At 49.5% G+C, this 18128-nt stretch overlaps 1 protein-coding gene across 4 annotated transcripts in view; it reads left to right on the top strand.

The window, feature by feature from the left end:
* LOC142080805 (uncharacterized) overlaps positions 1-16163 on the top strand; it is a 60422-nt gene extending 44259 nt beyond the window's left edge. For 2 of the 4 annotated variants that reach the window (XM_075146835.1, XM_075146836.1), the window contains exons 4-5: positions 707-760; positions 13741-16163. In XM_075146835.1, coding sequence (XP_075002936.1) covers positions 707-760; positions 13741-13869 — 183 coding nt within the window. In that variant the 3' untranslated portion in view covers positions 13870-16163. The remainder of the gene's footprint in view (positions 1-706; positions 761-13740) is intronic. The other 2 variants (XM_075146833.1, XM_075146837.1) reach the window with 2 other exon arrangements.
* Positions 16164-18128: the final 1965 nt, after the last annotated feature.

Raw genomic sequence — 18128 nt, 5'->3', positions numbered from 1 at the left:
TGAGTGGTTTTTTGGAAAATTTTTTGAGAGGAAAGAATGATTTTATTCGCTTGCCAACTTTCAAAGTGCTGCCTCAGAACTGGGGTAGAGCTGCAACTCACCTGTTTATTTCTGTAGTTAAACAGAGTAATTGCTGTTTTAAGTATATCCTGTTTGCTAAGTTATGTGGTTCATATGTTATGACAACTTTAATGGCTCTTACAGTATATGGCAAAGGGTTTTAGGACTGTGGGCAGGTGCTTTATACCTTGTTTTTTAATTCTAAATAAATAAACGTAATGAAAATAACTGTTAAATAATGGGAACATCCACATTTACATTAAATAAACTCTTTTTTTTTTCTTCATAAAAGGAAGAGAAATTCACCTGCTTCAGGACAGAGTCTAACCACTAATTGACGGAAATTAGGAAGAAACTTCCTTTTAGGCAGTCGTTCCATCTCTTTCTCTGTGGAATTTCTTGTACTGTCTTTCAAAACTCAGGGTATCAGCCACTGCCAAAGGACTCTGTGCAGGTTGGGCAAAACAGTCTCAGATTAGGTTGATTACTTGATGACCACTTCTGGTAATTCTTAGTCTTTCGTATCTCACTTAACAACTATCCATCTTGTTTGCTAATTAAATGTTGATGAAAAGAGACTCCTTACAACCTCTCTCTCTTCCCTCATGCTACTGCTACTAATCCCTGGATTCTACTTCTCTTTCAGAAGATGCTGCTCAAGAAGAATTGTGGAGTGAAGACTAGAGTTATTAAAATTCGTGTAAGTTGCCCTTTTCTGGTGCAGTTCCTTCATCTTTCCACATATATCTAAATGTGGTGATTCTTTTTGAACATCTACGCCCAGGAGATTATTTCTGGAGGTTTCCTGTAGCTTGATCAGCTGCATAACAAAAGTTGCTAGTCTGGAGTATAGACTGTAGTTGCAATTTAGGTTAGATGCTGACAAGGCTAACAATACATCGTCTTTTCCATTTTGGAAACTATGGGTTCAAAGCTTCCTTGGAGTGAAAGTCTACATCCCCTGCTATGAGCTCATACAGTTATGCATAGCTGTCCTGTGAGGTGTCATTTGGATCCTTCTTGACCAAGGGAAGTGCTGATCTGAGTTAACAAGTGGTGTTCAGCAGGCGTGAGAAGTACTGGTAGATAGCTGTGGAAAAAGGACTATACCTGCATGGTGCACTGATGTCTGTAGAACTGTATGGGATGTGTGACTGGATGATGGCAGATGAGAGCTAGATTGCTTGGATAGCTTTGCAGCTGCGATGATGCTGCAGTGTCTGAGCATCTCCTGTTCTTGAGTTTACACATGCCTAGCAGGGCTAGGGTTGCTCATCTCTTCTGCTTGTAGTTTGTGCTGCCTGCACCTCTGAGTCTGTCTCTAGTACCCCATGACCCTTCAGCCAGCTTGTCTCCTTTGCGGGTATCTTGGCTTTCTTTCGGTTCGTGCTGTATGGTGGTGCGGGAGATGTGTGCGTGATCTTGCATGCTGCAGCCAAAACAAGTGCCTCAGTCCCCTAAGCCCCATATGATCTTCCACATGTTTGCAATACACAGGCAAAACCAGGTCAGGGTGAAGAAAACAGATACCCTTTGCGATAAAACTGCTACTTTCACTGCAGTAATTATAGCCAGCAATGATGCCTTGTAAGAGGGATGAATGGCAGACCAGGATCTTTCAGGGTTTACACCTTGCTCAGCACGAAATGGGACCGAAGCTTCTGTGTACCCAGAAGTGCTACTGTTTATGGGCGTGCAGTTGGTGCCCCTGCTGAGCACTGCTTTATTTTAGAGGAGGGGGAGCAGGTAGGGCTGGCTAGAGCCTTGTGCAGAGCTGGATTTCTCCATCTCCTCATATGCCTTCTGCCAGCGCACTCAGTCCTGTCTTCCAGCAGCCCCACAATGACCTGATACTTCTGATTGCACAATTAATCCTGATCTGTTATGTATTCTCTTGTGCTCCTGCTTGGGTTGTTTTCAGTGGAGCTGTTTCCTCCTGTGCCCTGTGAGCTCTCCCCAGACTGTGCCTGTCCTTCAGACCTACCAACAGTCTAATCTTGCCGCAATGTTTTAGTGCAAATTGTTTATCACCTTCCTTTATCCCTGCCCCACGTGCTTTCGCTGTTTTTTCTGGGTGTCCCTGGACTGCAGCTATTTCCAGTGCTGTTTAGTGGCAATCCCCCAGTCCCTGGGGTTTCAGCAACACCTTGGTGGGGTGATTTCCCCCGACACCTTGAGCTCATTATTGCGGCTTACTCTTGTGTCCCTGGAGAATCTGAGAGGCAGAATTATCCTTTCACTCCCTACTGAGCCCATGTCAGTTCGCACTAAAATAAACAGCAGAAACTGAGAGCACACCCTTCTGACAGATGGCACAGAATCCACGCTTCTCTGGCCAACCTTGCCAAGCTGGGACAGTGTATCTCTACCGGAGGCGCTCATGTGGTTTCCATGACAATAGCATATGATACTTCACAGTCTCTTGTTGGTCTGTCGGGGTGGCAGAGCTGTTAGGTAAAGAAGTATTTTTGCTTCCATTTTTCAAATGATTGCGAGTGCCCACTTCTGTGTACCCAGCTGAGAAAGGAGGTAGCAGGTCCCTGCAGACCTTGCTGAGGTGCCTCAGCTCTGGAAGCAGCTGAGAGAGGTTGATACCTCTGAAGAATGATGCTGTGATCTCATTGTATAAAAGGAAACCTCAGTCCAACCAGTAAGACATGCCTGGCACAGAGTTCCTTCTCAGTGTTGCCCAGCAGCAGGACAAGAGGTAACAGGCACAAGTTAAAATGCGGGAAATTCAGGTTGCCCAAAGAAACTGTGGAGTCTCCGTTCATGGAGATACTCAAAGCATGCCAGGACATGGTCTTGGGCAATGTGCACTTGCTGACCCTGCTCTGAAGAGGGGGGTTGAACTAGACTATCTCTAGAGGTGCCTGCCAACCTCAACCATTCTGTGATTTCTGGCTCTTGCAGCACTCAGTAATGGAGTCAGAGCACACCAGGGACCTTAGTTCACTTGGGAGAGCTATTCTGAGGCCCTACTGAATGTGGCCTTTTGCAAAGGATGATAGCACGAGGCAAGGTGAGAGGCTTGGTTCTCTGTTGCTGAGGGTTTGGTGACACAGATTCAGTGTTGGGACTTTCTCATTGTGGTGAGGGTGGAAGAAATGAAGACAGATCTCTTATAGCAAGTAGGCTGACGAGCTGTTACAGAAGGGACCAGGCAACTGTCTGCGTGTCTGAACAGGAAGCATCACCATGTGAACCAATTTGTTTGTGTTGCTGTAGCCCTGATGCAGAAGTGCTCCTGTTTCAGCACAGGTAAAGAGCATGCAGTCCCTTTCTGAACTGAGGTGGGCAGTGACATCTAAAGAGCATACAACTGGATGGAGATGCAGTGAGTGAACTGATCTGAGGAGCAGGCAGGCTTCCTAATGGTTTATGCCAGGCGTTTGAAGCAAGGATCCCTGCTTTCTCCCCCCGGTTCTCCTGCTGCTGAATAGCTTGAAGGAGAAAGGATTATGCTTATTCCCTCCTGTGTGAGGACAATGACGTCAGTGACCTGCTAGTAACATCAATGAAGCATTTTCATCCTGTTCTTACTGAGGACAGTGTCTCATGTGGTTGTGAGATAATGCGTGCTTTTAAAAATACCCTTCTCCTGACTGATATTTTGGTTGCCTTGACATCTTGAGGCTTTGCTGGCATGTCAGGATGCAAGGTGATGCTTTCTCATGCATCATCCCAGCTATGGTCTTCTTCCCTCTTCTGCTGGAAGTGTCTCCCATGGGAAGATGAGATGGAGGGGCAGTCTCTTTGCCTTCTGGCACTGAAACACAGTTTCAGCCCTTGGGAGTGTTCATGGTCTTTGGGAGTCTTTCTCAAGCAGGTGACCTAGGCTGGGTTTTGCTTTTCCATGTGCTGTTTTAACACTAAGGTGCCACCTTGTTGTTGTTCCCTGTACTTCAGCTTCCCATGGGTCAGCTCAAGCGGTGTTAGGCTACAGCCTTTCCACTCGCTCAGCAGTTCTTCTTAAGCGGGATGATGGGACAGTGATGTGACAAGTCTAAGAACCTAGACAGATTAAGGCAGAGAGATTAATAAAATTCCCAAATGTGCAGCAGCTCAGTTGTGTTTGAAATGTTTTCAGGAATAGCAACTGTGAGAGGTCAGGGCCTACAGTGAAGAGAAAATAATATTAAAAAAATCTCCCTTCTGTTCCCCCCCCAGTAGAGGATAATGGAACAGGAGACTCAAGCCCTGCGGGCAGGCGAGCAGAGATAAATTGGAGGTGACAGCATGTGTATGAAGTATGGATTTGTGCATAATAGATACATGTAGCATAGCACGTGTCAGTGCAAGGTGAGGGGTAGGTGTGGGCCTACGTGGGTGTTGCACAGTGAGGTGGGCAATGTGTGTGTGCAGACCTGGTCACTGGTGCCCTAAAGTGTCAGCCAGTGTGATGTCTGTAAGTGGAAGCAAGGTGCTAGGTGTGGGTGAGAGGGGTCCATGCATGTGCATGGGTATTTTAGCATGCAGAGCATGTTTGCGTGGTGCAGTCAGGTGTTGTGTGGAGACACTTCCTTAGCACTGGAAGGAGGATGACTGTACAAGCACGTGCTCGCAGGGTATAACTGCCTCCACCCTGGGATCAGGCTTGGTCAGCTATAGCCGGCTCTGAATGCAGAGACACATCTTCCAGAGTCTTTCTATAATACCATAAGTCTTCAGTTCTCCAGGCCGTCTTGCGATGAGGGTTACAAGTCTGTCATCTAGCCCTATTCTTGTTCTTCCTTCAAAAACTCCTACATGCAGTCTCTGAATGGCATCGGTGGAGCTGGGCTTATCTCAGCAGCAGTAGGGGGGTAGAAGACACAATTGGCAAGCCCCTGGGTATTTCAAGAGCTCTTGTTGGGGCAGGCAGAGAGGGAGTAAGGATTTCAAGGCCAATCTGATAACCTGGCTGATCAGAGAGATGTTTTCTGCTATGTAAAAATAAAATAAGAATTTTAAATCGGAACATAAACCTCTTGTGCTCTTGCCTTGATCGTATCAATGTTCAGAACGCCCTCTGCTTGGACAGGAGCCAGATCCCTGGAATGACTTCCCTGTCTCTTATCTCTTGTGTCTGCATCCTAAAAGGCCACTGCAGAAACATGCTGGGTTTTCTTCTCCTAAAACAAGGGGCCTTTTCAGCTTGGCACTGAGCAGGAGATATGCTGGCCTGAGACTTCTTGGCAGACACCTGAGCTATTCACAAATGCAAGGCATACTAGGTGACAGAGCAGTATTGGTGCAAACCTCTGGTTCTGGCTGCACAGCAAGAAGTAAAGATTTCTAAAAAATCAGACTCTGTGTGTGTGTGTATACATACATATATATACACACACATATATGTTGCCCCTTCCATCACAGGCTCCCAAGGCACTTTGCAAGCATTGCTAAATATAGCATCCCAGAGGCAGATAAATCATGATTGCAATTTCAGAGTGAGTTAAACTGAGAAACCAGCAGAGAATGTGACTTGCCCGAAGAGAGACAGTATGAAGAGAACTGAAGTCTGGGCTTTGATCTTCAAACCAGATTCCTTGAGCTGTGTCCTTATTCATACCATATCATGTAGTCTAAACAGCTCTGACATCTCAGGCAGCAGAGATCCCAAACTGCAGCTTGCTAACAGTTTGTCAAACCCTTCTGGTTGTCTTTAGTATGTGACTGAGTGCCTAAACCCAAACCTGCCCTTTAGAAGCAACAAGAGACTCGTCTCCCTGGCCATTCGCATCCTTGGGTTACTTGCTAGGCAAAGACCCCTCATGAAGACTTTAGCACTCCAGTTCCCTAGCCGGGCTCTTGTCTCCTGTTGATGGGCACATCTCTGTTGAGCAAAATGGAGAAGGTCCTCTGCTAAGTGAGAACATGAATATCCATTTCCTTATTGGGGAAACCAGCTCCCCCCATGCTCCTCCCAACCCAGCCACCGTGTTGCCTGCTGAAGGTCTCTCTGCAGTGGTAGCTGGCCCTGGAGAACCCCAGCCCTTGGTCTGAATAGTTCTTGACAAAAGACTTTGTCCAGAGTTTCCTCAGTGTGGGGAAGGATTCAGTGTAGCCAAGGTGCAAGTGCCTCTGTCTGTTAAAAACTAACCCGAACATGTGGCCCCAGACATTGTTTTATTTAGCACTGCTTTTATGGATTTCATGGCAAAGGCTAACCAGCCTTCAGCCTGTCCATAGCAGCCAGAAGAGGGACTGTCATGGCTGTCTTTTCTGCTTCTTTGAAGAAAAGAATTTTTATTGCTGCCTGCTTTTCATAAATTCCTGTCATGTCTGCCCTTGCACCCGTTAAATCATTTAAGTACTTGCAGAATAGACATTGTGGAATAACCAAGAGCTCTGTAATCCAGACAGCACCATGGAAGTAGTGAGTGGCTGGTGAGTCAGGAGGCTGACATCCTATTTTCAGCACTGTCCTTGCTTTGTGGTCTGATATGGGTTGTGGGTCTGCTTCAAGAATGGGGGGGTGGGGAGGGGTAGAAAGGAGGTTAGGACTGAGGTGCAGCCCAGTGACCGGCTGCTCTTGGGACAGCCCTGTGTGTCAGTGGTGGCTGTGGCTGGTGGCACCATGGTTCAAGGGGCTGGGAAGTGGCAAGGCATGTTTCACAGAGAGGGGGACAGATTTGGTGACTTTTGGGTCACACCTGGGTGATGGAGCAGAGAGAGAGGGGTGTAGGGGATGGCAGAGGGTCACAGCGGCTCTGCCACTGTCTTCTGGCAGAGCTTCAAGTCCAAGATGGCAGGTCAGGCACATCTTTTACCACTGCATCCAGGCCCACTGCAGTTGCTCCCTGCTCCCCTTTGTTCGCGTGGCTGTGGGAACCTGGCACCCGTTCCCTCTTCCAGTCCCCAGAGCTGTAATCCTCTTTTCCCACACACCTCTCCCATAATACACCCACTTCCTGCGCTTGGCTTCCACGGCTGGGGCGGTTTGTCCAGAGGCAAGCGCACTGTGTCAGCATGCGTTCGCAGCCTGCTCATGCCAGGGTAATTAATACTCACTTTGCAGTTTTAATTTGGGTTCCCTTTAAGTTGAAAGCAGCGTGCTGCCCTGTGCCAGCTTGCCTGGCCGGAGGGAATCAGGTTGCCCTGGCCTCATGCAAACTGGAAGCTGCACATGCCCAAGTATGCAACACGCGCCGGCTCTGTGAGAAGCATGGTACTTGGGGTTCCCGGCCTGAAGGGAGGAGGACTGTGAGGGCAGCCAGCTGCGATCCCTCTGGAGGGAGGGAGGATGTTCCTGCCACACAGGGAGGGCTGGGAAGGGGAAGGTGGAGAGGAAGGAGATGACAAGGTAGTGTCACTTGTGTACAGACTAGAACTGCTGAGGACTCTACTCAGATGTAGTTGAGAGATTTAGGGCCACATCGTGCCTTGCCTATGTCCGTGCTTGCTTGGAGCTACTCTTGTGCCCGCTCCTCCTCCTGCTCAGGCACACGCAGACCCTGTGGTGTGTGCAGGGAAGCACAGGCCATTTTCTATCATAAGGAGAGAAAGTGGGGACGAGACACAGCGCACTAGTAGGGGGATGTGGGTTCATTCACTTATTCCTAAGAGATTTGTGTGGCCTTCAGAGCATGAGCTTCGCTGGGACCTTGGAGCGGCGAGTCCCCCAAGTTGGCCAGGGAGCACTGACAACCTGCCTCTCTGAATGACCCATCTGTCCCTTTTCATTGTGGAGCCTCCTTCCTTCAGATTGTCAGGCAGGCAAAATCAAAGCTTGCAGTCGGCTTTCTCAAAGACACATCTCAAAGACATGTGAGAGAGAAGAGAAGAAAGGCTTATTACACTGGTGCCAGCAAGGACCCATATCTGAAACTGGCCTATTTCTGCTTTTGGGCAAATGACCAGCAAGCATCTGCTAGGCCCTTTGAAGTACCTTCCAAAAAAGTTCAGTGTTGTCTGTCTAGTGGCACCTCTCTAAGTCTGGTAGTTGCCATCTGACAACTCTGCACACACATTTGCAAATGTTTGATAGATTTTTTTAAATTTTTTTTTTTCTTTCTAAGAGGAACAATGATGTGTTTGTAAACTATTGAACTGGTCTTTGCAATGTGGTTGCATAGAAGGAAGTAGGTATTAGGCAGCCTGATGTTGGTGGAGGAAGACAGGCCTTTCAGCTGTTTAGGTAAGGGTAATGGAGAACACAGAAAAACAGTGCTATCTGCAAAGTTCTGTTCTTCCTTGTCAGAACAGGGTTTGGAGTTGATCTTTTTTTCTTGGAAGAGAAGGGAGAAGACTAGTGTTAAAATGAAGTTCTGCCATGGTGTATCTTTAGTTGTCCCCTGAAATTAAACTGTATATGAACCTGGGGATGGAGGAATGACTTTCAGGAGGGAAGGGGTTTGCCTTTGAAAAGTTATTCTTTCAGCTGCTCCAGGTCTGTGACTGGAATATATTGTCAGAGGCCCTATTGGAGTTAATGAAGAAGCAGTTAAATGTGAATTGCTGCTCTGCTGGAGGAGCTGGTCCTGCTTGTCAGTGACTATTTCTTGAAAACTGCCTGAAGCGAGACCGTAATTGAAAGGAAATCACCTCTCATCAGAAGGTCGCAACACCTAGATGTTAATTAGTTCACCCTGGCTGCCTGACTGTGGTGTACGTATCATACACAGGAGAAATTGAGGCACACATGATGGGAAGTGGCTTGGTCAGGACCGTGTCCAGAATTACAGATGTAGCTAGGAGCAGGCCTGGGGGTCCCCTTCCCTTGCTCACAGCTGATGGTTTCACACATCGAAGTCGAAGTGTCACCAGTTCCTTTTCTAACCACCTGGCAAGGGTGAGAGGAATAAGGGCAAAGTGGAATTAAAAGCAGTGTACCTGTAAATGCTCCGCTGTGGAGTCAGGCAGCCTTTACTGTCTCTGTGCCCTGCCTGAATATCGGTACTACCTCTGGCTCTGTCCGCTCCTGGGCAAGGCGGCTGTCTCATGAACAGGCAGCATCGCAAGCAGGCGTCCGTCTTTGCCAAGGCTCTTCTCGGGATTTATTCCTTTCCACACAGGGTGGTGGTGGGAATCGGATGCGCCTTTACAACTTGCAATTACATGGTGCCTTTCATCCCAAAGGACTTCTAACAAGTGAGTCTACAGACTGCAAAGGGATCATTCACCCACCACTGAGAGGCATCCACCACTGGAAGGCAGTATCCTTTCAACAGAGCTCGGCAGCGTTTCCCAACCGCTGGGGTAGGAAAGAAGGGACTCCTGTGCTGGATTGGCCCTGAGTAGGGGATGGGTTGGCAGAGTGCACAAGCTGATCCGATTTTGAATCCTGCCAGGATACGAGAGCTCTTATGAAAGAGGACCAAAGAGTATTAAACAGGGCTTAGTTTCGTATCACCCCTAGCACACCACTCCCTTCTAAGACATTGTGTTAGGTAACTTCATTTCCCCCCTCCTGTGGGGATTGTCATTCCTACAGCTGAAAGCACGCTTGGAGCTGTGCTTGCCTTTGCTTTGTCCGAAGAAGAGAACCGTGCTTCTGTGGAAACATGAGTCCAAAATTAAATTATTTCACAATCTGCATTTGGGATGTTTTCCCAGACTTCATAGGGGTAAGGGACGAGTTTCTAGGAGGAATGTGGGTTTGTATTAGTAGATTTATCCTTTACCTGTTTATCTTCTTCCTATGTACTTTTTCCTTGCTGAAATGTACAATTATGTTACAGATGGATTTGTGGTGCAGTTGCCCATTTCTCTGTTTTCTGAGGGCTGCTAATATGATTGAAATTCTGCATTTCTTCTGCGGTCTTCTTTGAAGCACCTGCATCCAGTCGCTACCTGTACCATCTTTAGGTGTGCTTCTTCGTTAATGTGTTTCAGATATGTTTCAAGCCTAGTTGCTTATTTACTACCTTATTTAATGGTGATAATGCAGTTGGAGACCACAGTACAGGCTTGCAAGAGTGTATATGTAGGTGTGGGTATATGAGGGAAGAGGTGTGTGTGATCGAGGTGGTCTGTGCATAGTTGCTTGAAACATGTGTTAACACAAGCTAACTCCCTTGGGAGCTCATCTATATCAAATGAGGCGTGCAATGAGGCAGCATGGGTGTCTGCAGGTACTGAAACTACCTTCTGCTCCAGGCAGTTGTATGAGCAAGTGATGAGCTGTGCTCCCTTGGACTGTCCCTTGGATGCTGGTGGAATTTGGGCCCTGCTTGGCTTGAGATATGATGTGAGCGGACAAGATTTGTACAAGCAGGGACAGCTCTCCTTGTGATTTCCAAGTCAGGAGGAGGTCTGGGTGTGCATGGAGGGATGTGGACAGGGGAAGGGCACGAGTACTGGGGAGAACCTAAGGCATGTGAGAGCAGGTCAGCATGTGAAAGTGAGCGTGGGTGTGTGTGACAGAGTGTGCATCCGAGCGTGTGCGCCCTCCTGCCAGCAGCCGAGTGCTTGTATCTCGGGCTGTTCTCCAGTTGTATAAATATATTGCTTAACAAATTGAGGGCTCTGGTTAATGATTACCATTAGTGCAGGGCCCATATTAGGCTCCATTTTGTGCAATTTACCCAGCTGCCCGAATGCCATTAGAGTGAAGGCACTGGCCTTTAATGTCAAGTGTGGAGTGTTTGCGCCCTGAGGAGCCTCTGCAGGAGCTGGCCTGGGGTTGCTCAGCAGGGGCTGTCAGGTGGGTTTGTGGCAGGCTCTCCAGGGGCCTGCTGCAGTAGCAGCAACTCTAACAGCCTTCCTTAGTCAAAGCAATGTCCTGGGCATCCTAGGCTGGTGCTGGGTGCCCAAGAGGAGAAGGGCAGGCTGGCTAGGACACTTGCCCAGATTACAGGGAGGCAGCTGGCCCAAGCGACGGGGTGAGAGGAACGTGTTCCCCTCTCTGGCAGCCGGCCCTATCCGTCTTCTTTCTGGGAATACACCTACAGAGCTTTGCCTTGTGCTACTCATCAGAGCCAGATCACCACATGCTGTGATCCCAAATGGTGTCGTGGACTAAGCCAGATCAGGCCTGGTCATCCCTAGAGCAGAATACGAGCTCCAAAGAAAACATGCTCTTCTGCAGGAAGAGTGGAGTGCTTTGGTGCTGGTGCTCTTTCTTTCCTCCAGCAAGGTCCTTAGCAGAGGTGCTGCCCTGTCAATCATGGAGTAGGTGCAAGACAGACCTGTACTGCTCAGGGTTATAAATGACTGCAGATTGGTCAGGGTGCTCCCATGAATGAGGGCACTTGCATTACTGCCTCTCCTATTAATACCTACAGGTGGATTCAGGGCCCTTCTCACCCTGTCCTCGCCTGCTGTTGTGGTGGCTGCACTGTTGAAAGCCAGCCATCATCTTGTGGCCGCTTGAGAGGTGCTGTGATGAAGAGGCAGGAGTGGGTGCAGTTTGAGCCTTACTTGCAGCTGCATGACTACCTGTGAATCTCTGCATCCTCCTGTGTCTTCTCACATCCCTGTCCTTCGCCTCAGCCCTTGTTCTGTGCCTGCCTCCCTCGTGGTGCCTTGGGAGGGCTCTCTGCCCCCCTTCTTCTGCCAGAAGAAGGCCCAGGGAGAAACCCCAGGGTGCCTTCCCACCCAAGCCTGGTGAGTTTTGTGGATGACTTTCGGCTGTCCTCTGGACCCATCTTTCCCAGCCTCTTCTCCATCTGCCGTCCGCCAGTAATGAACTGATTCAGCTGCCTTCCCTAATCCTGTCTGGCATTTCAAAATGGAGGAGACTGCCAGGTTCTTTGTTCCTGTTCCCTCTTGGCACAGGCAGGGGACCTTCTTTGCTCTGGAGAAGGACAAATGTGCTGATTTATTCTGCCCCTTAGCTTTGAATAGGGGTTGCTATGTTACCCTCCAGCTCTGAGGCTTGCCAGAGCACACACCATATATAACCCCACAGCAGGTGGCTATTGAGTAAAGGCCCTTAAATCTGCCTCTCTTGTTTCTTATGCTGCTGGCCAAGGTGTCAGGGGGATGTAGCAGGGCATGATTTGCTGGCTGAAACTCCAGGTACAGCTGATGCCAAGCACCATGTTGGCATTTTCTATTCTCGAGTGCCCATCTTAATTTGCAAAGGAGGTACCAACTAGGCAGGAACACGCTGCCCACACTGGCTTTTAAAGAGGCCCTTTCTGACATGAAGGCTGCCCCATGGGTCCGAGCTGTGACCAAGATCCTGGAGGCAGAGGCTTCCAGATCCTGCTGCAGTGACTGCAGCACCCAGGGCCTGGCCCTAGCGCGCTCTAATTTGGCATGACTTTTTGGATAAGCCAGATCATTTGAGCAGCTTTCTGGGAAAAGTTGCATGCGCTTGTCCTGTGATGACAAGTTCAAACCCAGCCAGGATAGAGGCAGGTGGCATCAAAACATCACCTTGCTGTGCTGATATGGGGTTGCTGCTGTCTGATAGACCTGACTTTGAAGTGCCAAAATGAACCTCTGACTTAAAGGAGACAGCATAGTTGGTAATTGTTCCTAGAAAGCCTAATTCCTTGAGGTACAGTCCCTTAGTGCAGACTGAGCAAGGGAAACCATGGGTCTTGCTAGGAAAGGCCTAGAAGAGGCAGCAGGGAGGCACATAACACCAGAGCCCAGGTCAGATCTCTTCTCACTGGGCTCTTTCCAACCTCCATGAAAACAATGGTAAAGCCCTTCCCAGCAGTGATGGGGGTGAGATGAGGGTGGGGGACATTTGCGTGAGTTTCTGAGCTGCTGAACTCTCCAGCATGTGGCACTTGATCCTGGGGAATGAACTCTGCAGAAGCATGATTGAATACTCTGCTGGCCCATAGAGCAGTGAGACTTCCTCTCCTGGCCGAAGAGTGTCTGTGAAGCTGCCTCACTGGTGCTTCTGCTTGCTTAAGGAAAGAAACAAAGCAATGTTCCTGAGATGTAAATGGAAAACACTTCCTCTTTAACAGAGTGGAATCACTTATTTGGCACCGTAACTCCTCTGGGATCCACAGGTCCCAACACAGCCTAGTGGGGAACAGCATTTCTGTCCTGTCACACAGTGCAGGGAGTGCACGGGTATTTCTGCCCTTCTTATTCTGGGTCTGCTCTGACCATGCTCTGAACACTGGGAGCAAAAGGGAATGGTCTTTGGTGGCCATGGTACAAACCAGGCTGTAAGGCCTTCAGGTGGGATCTTTTGCTCTGAGCATCTCCCAGCCATTCCTCATTAACCTGTGGAGTTTGGAGCCAAAATTCTGGAGAGTTTCAGTGTATCTGGGACTCTATAGATTAAGAAAGGGTGATTTGTAAATCATTGCTGGAGAGCTGCTGAAAAACAGGTGTGAAGAATGAGTCTTCAGAGATGACCTGGTTTATCTCCCTCCTCTAAAAGTGTAGTAGATCCTCCTTCAAGGCCAAGTGAAACCAAATTTTGCTTTTCCATGTGATACCTTCTGGCAGTGATGCTGTTCTGACTCTGGGACTCTAAATGCATCATGGATATCCTGTTTCACTTAGTTAGGCTACAGGTACCATGGGTCTTGGTCATGTGGATCCCAGGGACCTCAGTCTTGGGGGGAGCGCATGCTTTTCTCTTGAGGGGTAGGAGGAAGGGAATGAGCAAAACGCTTCACTACTTATGTTAGTGCCATTTGCTGCAAGTACATGCATGACCACCCATTCAAGGAGTGTAATTGTACCGGACAAGGATGTGACAAAGCACTTGAGACAAGAACTTCACTGTTGGCAGCTTATATGAGCACTGACTTCATCCCTCTTTTTATTCCCCTGCAGAGCATCAACGGAGGCCGCCCGCCGCCCCACTTTGTGTATGATCCATCTACCTTTGCCTTCCGTTCCCTCAGCACCTTGAAGCCGCTGAGTCCAATAGCTCCAGTGGAAGAACCGTCATGTGCCTACTGAAGGAGTTTCTCCAAAAACCTCAGGAACTATCAACCAACCACCTGCCTGGCAGGGAGAAGGCGAGGTGGCAGTGCCCAAGGGGATGGGTGGGGGAAGAAAGGGACAATGACACATCTTTGCAATACAGCCTCTCTGGCAGCAGGAAAGATACGGCTTTGCAGCAGTGCCTGTTTTCATACCATCGCCATATCTGAATAGTGGCAAAGGGAGAGATTTTTGTCTTTCAGGGCAAAACAAACCAGCTGGGTCCACAAACTGCAAGGGCAGCCACCAAGAGAGTGTCAAACACAGGACTGTGGTAGTTGAAGATATCACTGAGGGGTTCAGGGGCTAGTATGGCCTACATGGCAGCAGGGGTGAGTGATCAGGGTGTGAAACCAAGTCAGTTTCCCAAGAGTACCTGGGTCTACAATGCTTTGCTATAGACCTGACCCTTCTCCAACTCAGAAGTGATCTTGGCATTGGAAAGAGAGGCTATACAGGGCTGCCTGCAAAGCAAGAAGATCCCTCTCTGACACTGTTATAATTGCATTCTCTTCAATCTCTCTTGAGTGGAAGACCCTAGGAGAGGGAGGTGGGAAGGGGTAACTGGCAAATCTAGCTGCATGTTCCAGCTGGTCTGCCAGCAACTCAGTGATATTGTCTAAAATGGGGTTGAAAGGGGTTGTAGGTCAGGGGTTAGAATAAAATTCTAGTATGGAGGGTCTGTGTTCAGTCATCCAAGGAAACACAGCACCCACCCTCAGTCCTCTCAGCATCATCAGAGACAAGAACTTGGGGAGGTGACTGTGTGCTCTTGGGCCTCCTCTCTGCTGAGGCTGTCTCTGGTCTGGGATATGCAGCATTTCTCCATAGCATTGTCCCAATACCCTGCTGCCCTAACATGATGCTGAAGGTAACTGGCATCACCAAACTCAACCAAATCTAATGCCTCCAGCAGCTTTCCACTCCCCTGTTATGCTGGCTATTAAATTCTTGTAGACCCCCCTTCTACCAGTGGGACGAGTATTCCCAGATGTAGCATGGAGTGGGAGAAAGAGGTCTCTGTTTTGTGGCCACCTGTTGGTGGCAGAAACAGGAGGGGAGTCTGGGTGAAGCTGTGGGACATTTTTCCACAGACACTCCTAAGACAGACAGGACCATGCTAGGCCTTGTTCTCACTGGAGTTTGACTGGGATCTGGCCTTGAGGCACGTATGTGTTTTGTGCTACAAGGAAACAGCTAACGGGACGAGCTCTTACCTCTCGGTGAGGCAGAGGAACAAGGCATTTCCCCTTGCTGCACCTGGTGGAGAGAGTAACCTCTTTGTCTAGGCATTCCCCACCTCGAGCTTGTATCTGGCTGGGTGCAAGGGGGAGCGAGTAGTTTACTTCTTGTAATATAAAATAATTTCTGTTTTTAAATCTGCTCCAGTGTGAAGGTCTTTGATGCCACTCTTTGGATGAGACCAATGGTCAGTCCAGCTGCCAGTAGGAGGCCACACAGTGAACCAGCATTCACTGGTGCTTTCTGGGCCCTTCATTGAGACCCTTGGGGAAAGCCCAAAGGCCGACTAGGCCTGGGGACCTGAATCCCCCACCCCTGTCCTCCTCCCTCCCCAACCGCTTCTCACTCAGGCAGGCAGAGCAGCTGGGCAAGGCGGTGAGGGGACGTCTGTCCTGATGCTGCCCCAGCTCTGCCTGCTCTTTGGCTCCAGACTGTCACAGCTGGGCCACCCCGTGCACCAGCACCACCTCCAAGGGGTCGCTTGGGTTTGCTGGCGAGGTGCCTCTGGCAGAGCATTGTGGTTCCCTGGAAGAAGTCCCTTCTTCCAACAGAGGCCTATTCCTCTGTAGTTCCCTCCTGCCCCTGTAGAGACTCTGCTTATCTTGTCTCGATGGCACACCTCAGCTTTTTAACTGCTGCCAGATCAAGCTGACCGGTGCAGGACAGGAAACGTTGCCCCTTAGGACCAAACCCCTGTGCTCAGGAGAAGGGACAGCCGTAGCCTGGTACCCATCTGAAGAGGCACATTCCCTGTGCAGATGGCTGGGGTGGCAGCCTGCCGTGGCCCTGCGCCCCCAGGGTTTGTTCAGCGAGAGCTGCCGAGGTGCTCGGCCCCAGAGACGTGTTTCTACCAGCCCGCGGGTGCGGCAGGCTGCCTTCTCCCAGCTGGGAGCGGGGAACAGGGGTGTCCTGCAAATATCGTTGCCTTTTAGTACTTTTATAACTTTTCTCTGTCTTTTCTTTTTCAGTCAGAAGGAAAAATAAAAAAAAACCAACAATGAAATAAAGTGTAACAGCTGCTATATGCACACCTCTGGTGGGTCTCATGCGTTTGCCATCTTCTGGGTGTTTGTGGGCAGGGGTATAGTAGGGGTTGGAGCGGAGCAAGCTATGACACAGCACTGCCAGTCCCAAGCGCTCCCAAATCCCAAGCCATGTCTGCAAGAGAATGGCTTTGAAAACAAACTAGCAAGAGCTTTTCTGAAATGAATGCCAGGTTCTTTGCGTATAACAGGAGCTCCGTGTGCAGCTGCTCCCCTTGAGGCTAGGCCTGGTATGGTATATTGGCCCTCACTGGTGCTCCCCCCACCAAGAAGGTGCTTTAGCTTTTGAGTCACCTGCCTATTGCTTGGGGATTGAACATGTGCTGGCTGGAGGTCTCCATCCCCCAAAACAGAAGGATGGGTGACCATACAGCTGGTCTTTGGCTCATAGTTTTAGCCTCAGTAAGTCTTACACCTCTATCCCAAGTTTCTCAGCAGCCCTTTTGCTCACACCCAGAGCACTCATGCTCCTCTCCTCACTAGCGTAACTCTAGCTCACCCCTTTCTCTGGATCTTGCTCTAAAACCCCCATCTCAGGTACTTGTAATGTGCATTCCCCACCCCTTGCTATCTCCTTGAGCTAATTCCTGTCTCTCCCCCACACTTCTAGCTCTGTATCTTAACCAGCATCTCAGAAGGCTGTTACCTATGTCCCCTTTTCCAAGGGCCCCCGAGAGATACCAGCTTAAACTCCCTTAACAGTCTTACTTACACCCATTCCCAGGAGGCCTTTTCCACTCTTCCCTCCAAGCTCTGATCTCCTCTAGGCTTCCTGCCATCTCTCTTATCTTGAAATACTCCCCTTTCTGTCAGCTGTAGCTCATTGTTAATTGGCCTTGGCCCGTTTTCCAAGGGTTGTAAGGTGGACTTGCTGGCTTCCCCAAGGCCTTTGCTCTTGTACCTCCCGTACAGAATTGCCTTTCTCTGTGATGTTTCTTCCAAACAGACTGATTGTTCAGCGCACCCACCTTTGGGGCCCTATATGCTGTTCAAAAACACCGTGGCTGCTATGGCTCCACAAACCCTGATCATCTGTAGACTTCTGCCAGGTCAAACTTGTTTATAAGTATATAAATGCATAGAGAGGGATGTATTGACCTTGTATCAGCCAGGCTGTAGCCAGAGTACAGCAGGCAGAACAGCGGAAAGCTGGCATAAAGCTTTGCAGTGCGCAGTCAGCTGACCGGCCGGGGTGAGCTGGGGTGTAGAGCTGCTTCTGCTGCCCCCAGGGCTGTAGTCTGGGCCCCCGGCATGTGTTTGGGTTAAGTTCGATTGTGCCCACCCTCATCTCTCCCTGCAATCTGGGCCTCTGAGTTAATGACAAAACAGGGCAGTTTTTGTGGTAAAATATGATGATAAGCCTTGATATGGTGACAGCTCTGAAGCTAAATGAAAACAGGTTAGTGGTATTCACGAAGATCTTATGGGGTACTTTTCAGCTGTAGTTACCAGTGTAGCTGACAGAGGAGGCTACGGACGTCGACCTCATTTGGATGCCAGACCCTGGCATGGGGGAAGGGTTTGCCAAAGACCACTGAGGAAGGCATCAGCAGAAACCAGGGAAAGGAGAGCTGAGCTGTGGTCTTCTGAAGGCTGCTCCTTGCTGTTGCTGCCTCTGGCATACATCAGTGTGGGGCTGTTCACCTCTGTGGCTTGCAAAACACCTTGTGCAAACACTCCCTCCGCTGCTGGAGCGGGCAGGGGCGCCGGCTGGGCTGTGAGCAAAGCACTTTGCAAGCGTGGTCAGCTTGGCGTAGGTCCCTCAGGACCTCTGCTTTGCCGGAGCTCCCGGCTCCAGAGTGAGTCCTCCTACCAGGTTTGGGTCGTGACTCGGTGGGGGAGCCCCTAACTTCTAAGCTGAGATGTTTCTCTGCTCTGAGCCGATCTCGCTTGGAGACGTGCAGGTGTTTCCCTTCAGAGCAGAAAACAAAGAGAGGAGGACTGTTGTGC

The sequence above is a fragment of the Calonectris borealis genome, chromosome 3 (genome assembly GCF_964195595.1).
Source record: "Calonectris borealis chromosome 3, bCalBor7.hap1.2, whole genome shotgun sequence".
In the NCBI taxonomy this organism is placed as follows: domain Eukaryota; kingdom Metazoa; phylum Chordata; class Aves; order Procellariiformes; family Procellariidae; genus Calonectris; species Calonectris borealis.
This window is presented reverse-complemented; position numbering and strand designations above follow the sequence as displayed.